The following is a 4,312-nucleotide window of genomic DNA, read 5'->3' on the forward strand; positions in this document are numbered from 1 at the left end:
ACCATTTTGCAATTTTCGCAAAAGTCGGCGAGTTATTAATTATTCAAAATCGCTGTCTTAGGCCGGCCCACTGCCCAATTGAAACGTGCGGCGAGATCGATCGATCGTTACTAGGCGCGCAGAGAGTTGTAACGATCGGTCGATCTCGCCGCACGTTTGAATTGGGCAGTGGGCCGGCCTAACAATTTTTAATAATTAATAACTCGCTGACTTTTGCGAAAATTGCAAAATGGTAGAGGACTTTTCGACTTAGTCTAGTCCACTCTATCCCACAATAAGCGTTGATGCGGGTATTACATAACACCCTGTATTATTTTATGTTAATCTAGCGCTCTTACTGCTTTCTAGCCCTGTAGGACTACGGATATTCCCCTAAGAAACATAGAAAGCGAGTTAACTGCAATGGCCAAAACATGGAGATACTGATTTTTAGATTAGGACGGCAGTATGGACAATACGATATCACGGTTTCTCCGTAAGAGAAGTCGACTGTGTGTGATTTCGTACGAGGAGTCTGCACCCTCGGTTTATATCACCGTACAGAGCGGGCGAGTGTCCGAACCGTCGAATACCTTCTCGTCAGCCTCCTCTCTTTCCCATGCGTCGACGCGAGGGTCGTAAATGGCGGAGGAGTGCCGCCGCGTTTGGGTATAAATTGCGTTAAATGGGACGCGTGTCGCGCGGTTATTGGAAGATCGGACGCTTTATCGGGCATTTTTTTTTTATCCCTTTGCACCCACCGCGCCCACCGGCACCCGAAGATCGCCCGATGTAATCCCGGCTCGAATGCAACCCTTCGCTTCATCGCCGTCGCATTTCCGTAACGACTAACGGAAATATCTCTTTCTCCGTTTCTTTTTTCTTCTCCTTTCTCCTTCGCTGTTTACGTAAATCTTGGCAACGTGACGGATCTAGAGCGCGAAGGCGGAATTTTAAGATGACACCTGGCGCAGGAAAACGCCTAGTCGCGCGGGACGGCATTAAAGACGAAGAAGCGAAGACATGGACACCGTAAGAAATACACGGAGAGAAGCGCGGAATGAGATAAAATAGAGAAGAAAGTTTAATTTGTCGGACACTCGTCCTATTATTTGCGATGTTTGTCGCGTGGAGAGGAGGAGAATCTAATTGACAGATATGGTAGGTAAGTTGGCACGTCGTTGATTCGCAATTCTTCGTAAGAGTCGATTGCCAATTAGTTGCGAACGAGAATCGTCCTTGGAAAGATCGATTTTGGATTAATTGATAATTGGCCTTTACAGAAAATCTGGCGAGTTGTCAGCGGCTACGTGCCAACTAATCCGCTTTTAATCAACTAGATCCCGACTCCCCTGTGCGACAAACTCGCATTGAAGATAATAGGAGACGCGCGGGCACGGTGATCATTTCTCACTGAATTGTTTACGGAATTGCGACTCTTTTACAACGCTTTTGATCCGATGTAGTGCTTCATAATACTTGATAGATACACCCGAGCGCTTTTCCCTCCTTTCCCTCGAAAAGAAATTCTTGAGAAATAATTACGTCGATTCGCGGGGCTTTAAATTCTCCAACACCCGCTTCCTGCCACCGCCTTTCCCCGACAAGTTCTTCCTGGCTGCGAGGAGAACGACCGTCGTATGCGTCCGCACGTGCACGAGGTCGTTGGAAAACGCAATGATTTCAGACCCGAACATCCCCGAGATCGGCGAGCAGGCCGCGAGGGCAATGCACAGCATCAGCGACGAAGAGTGCTGCTTCCACGAGAATTGCGAGGACGCTAATGACGGTATCTGCCCCAAGAAAGACGTCTGCAAGAAGCTGTGGAAACATCACAAGGCCCACGACCCCGGGACGGCGCCCCAATGCGATATGAACTTCTCTCAATCTGGTTCTACAGGTAGGCGTCAGCTCTAAAAACGATCGGGATATTAAAACGATTGAGAATGTAAGGAACAATTTTTTCATATTAAAAATCTTAACACTTTTCACGCGAAAGCGAATTAAGTTAAGTAAAGACGCCCATCGCGGGGACTGAAGGGAAGTCCGGGTTTGAACCCTGGCTGGGGGTGACAGTTTTAAATTATTTGCAGTGATTTCAAAAGGATGCTCGTTAGCCAAAAAAAAATTGAATCAATTCGAGTATAGGGATTTACCGTTCCAACGGAAAACTGCGTTTCAATGCGGACAAATAATCGGCGCGCGCAGTTTGCTTAATTAGAAAGTGTAGAAAAATTCACACAAAACTATTACCAAGGTCTGAAATGACGCTTCTCTGTTTCTTAAATGTAGAATTTTATGTCTAAATATTTACAGTATTGTAGTGCAGTTATGTGCGAATATTCAAGTTCGATTGGAGAAATGTGTCGGAATGATCTCTTGTCGAAGGGCTGTTTGAATAACTAGTTTTGTCCGATTCCCGATATCGCGAGAGGCCGCAGAATTTTCTGTTTCACTTGTTCGACCGATATAATCCTCGTCTAAGCCAACGGTCCGGTCATTATTCTGACCACAGGTCCGGGCTCGCAGGCGGGCCAACCGGAAACGTCGACGGACCGCAAGCTCACCGACGGCAGCGACGAGCAGGACACCAGCACCGCTCCTTCCTTGTCCAGCACCACGACACCTTCGACCATCACCGTCGGCCAAAAGGACACGGCGTTCTGCGGCAGCGGCCGCATCGGCTCGATATCGAGCGCGTCCTCGCCCGGCCGACCGAGCCCGCCGATTGTCCTTCAACTTTTCTGGCTCTGTTCGATCCTGATCACCCTCCCTGCGAACGCGCTGCAGTACAACGCCGTGTCCTGGAGTCCCTCTGGATTCCTCCGGCTGATCGGTTCCGGCCTGCACCTTTCGGGCGCATTCGACCTGAGGAGGGTCCTCGGCGATCTTTGCGTTTCCTTCGGTCCACGCTCGACCGGCATCTACCGGCTTGCCGTCGTGCGTTGCCTCCTGTTCGTCCTCGGGATGCCTGGACGGGCCGTGATGAAGTGCCGTTGTCGCGGATGGTGGTGGTGGAGGTCCTGGAGGAGGTCCAGCAGCCGGCACTTCCGCTGGAAATTCCTCCGTCGTTTCGGCGCCGCGGCCCGGCGGTCCGTCTTGCGCGTGTCGATTGCTATCCTCGAGATATTCCTTAAGTACGCGGCAAAGTATCGGTGTCGCGACTGGTGGTGGTTGTGGCGTCGGTGGCGAAAGTGCGACGGTTCGACGGAGCAGTACACGAAGCTTGTCCCTCGGAGGAAACATCCGGCGACTCGCGGGACGGCACGTCGACGACGCGGCAGAAGAAGAGATCTCTTCAGAGTTCTCAGAACGGACGTCGGAAACTCGGCCGGATCGATATCCAGGAAGGATCCGCCATAGGGTAGACAGCTTCGCTTTCCTGGATACGCAGGATCGTACGGGTTTTCTTCTATCGCGGGCTATCCGCGAGAGCTTGTCTCCACGGTGCCGGAGTAAGCGAGAAGCACGCAGACTCGATCGAAGCGAAACTCGATTGAGGACAGATCGACGCAGCGAAACGTCGGACGAGCAAGTATACAAAGGATCAGGGGGGACGTCCCCGGAATATTGCACGGGTAGAAAGAACACCAGCGCTGCGAGGAAGTAGCGAAGGGATCCAAGGATCAAGTGGAGGAGCGCGGGCCGGTCTCGTCGACGACTTCGGTTCCGCAGACTAGAGCAAAAGAGGGAGGAAAGGGAGAACAACAAAGAACAACTTCATCAACCAAAATAAGAACAACCTAGAACGAAGGAAACTAATGTCTAGAGTTAATAATAATGATAATAATACAATAATAATGAATAAAACAAAATAAAATAATAAATAATGAATAATAATATAGTTAACAATAATGATAATGATGAGAAATAATAATGAAGATAAAATAATGGAGTAAACGATATAAATATATAAATATATAAATATATTATATATATATATAAAGAGAAACGATTGAAGAATAACGTTAAAGTAAACGATAGAATGATACCGACACAATTATTATTATATATTAAATTACGTTACACACGATGCGACTGAGAGAGCGAAAAATGTAAGGAAGAGAGAATTTGTGTGTTTGTGTGCGTGTGTGTATGTGTATGTGTGTGAGAAAGGGTGATAAAAGACGAGGGAAAAAGAGAATGGATGCAGAATCCGACAAAAGCAGACGTATAGACACACAAGAGAACACATACACATTGGGGTATAAATCGTTAAACTTTAATAAGCTGACATTAAAGAAAGCAAAACCGTAGATAGGTAGTTTCCTCGGCCAGAGAGAGAGAGAGAGAGAGAGAGAGAGAGAGAGAGAGAGAGAGAGAGAGAGAGAGA

The 4,312-nt window shown here is 48.2% G+C and overlaps 1 protein-coding gene across 1 annotated transcript in view; it reads left to right on the plus strand.

Annotated features, from left to right (window-relative positions):
- Positions 1 to 3,816, plus strand: part of LOC105562886 — a 78,856-nt gene extending 75,040 nt beyond the window's left edge. Inside the window, exons 3-4 of the mRNA XM_012014034.1 lie at positions 1,667 to 1,879; positions 2,495 to 3,816. Of these exons, the coding sequence (XP_011869424.1) occupies positions 1,667 to 1,879; positions 2,495 to 3,342 (1,061 nt within the window). The 3' untranslated portion in view covers positions 3,343 to 3,816. The remainder of the gene's footprint in view (positions 1 to 1,666; positions 1,880 to 2,494) is intronic.
- The last annotated feature ends 496 nt before the right edge of the window (positions 3,817 to 4,312 follow it).

The sequence above is a fragment of the Vollenhovia emeryi genome, unplaced genomic scaffold, assembly GCF_000949405.1.
Source record: "Vollenhovia emeryi isolate VEMERY1.0 unplaced genomic scaffold, V.emery_V1.0 DF939182.1, whole genome shotgun sequence".
Lineage (NCBI taxonomy): Eukaryota > Metazoa > Arthropoda > Insecta > Hymenoptera > Formicidae > Vollenhovia > Vollenhovia emeryi.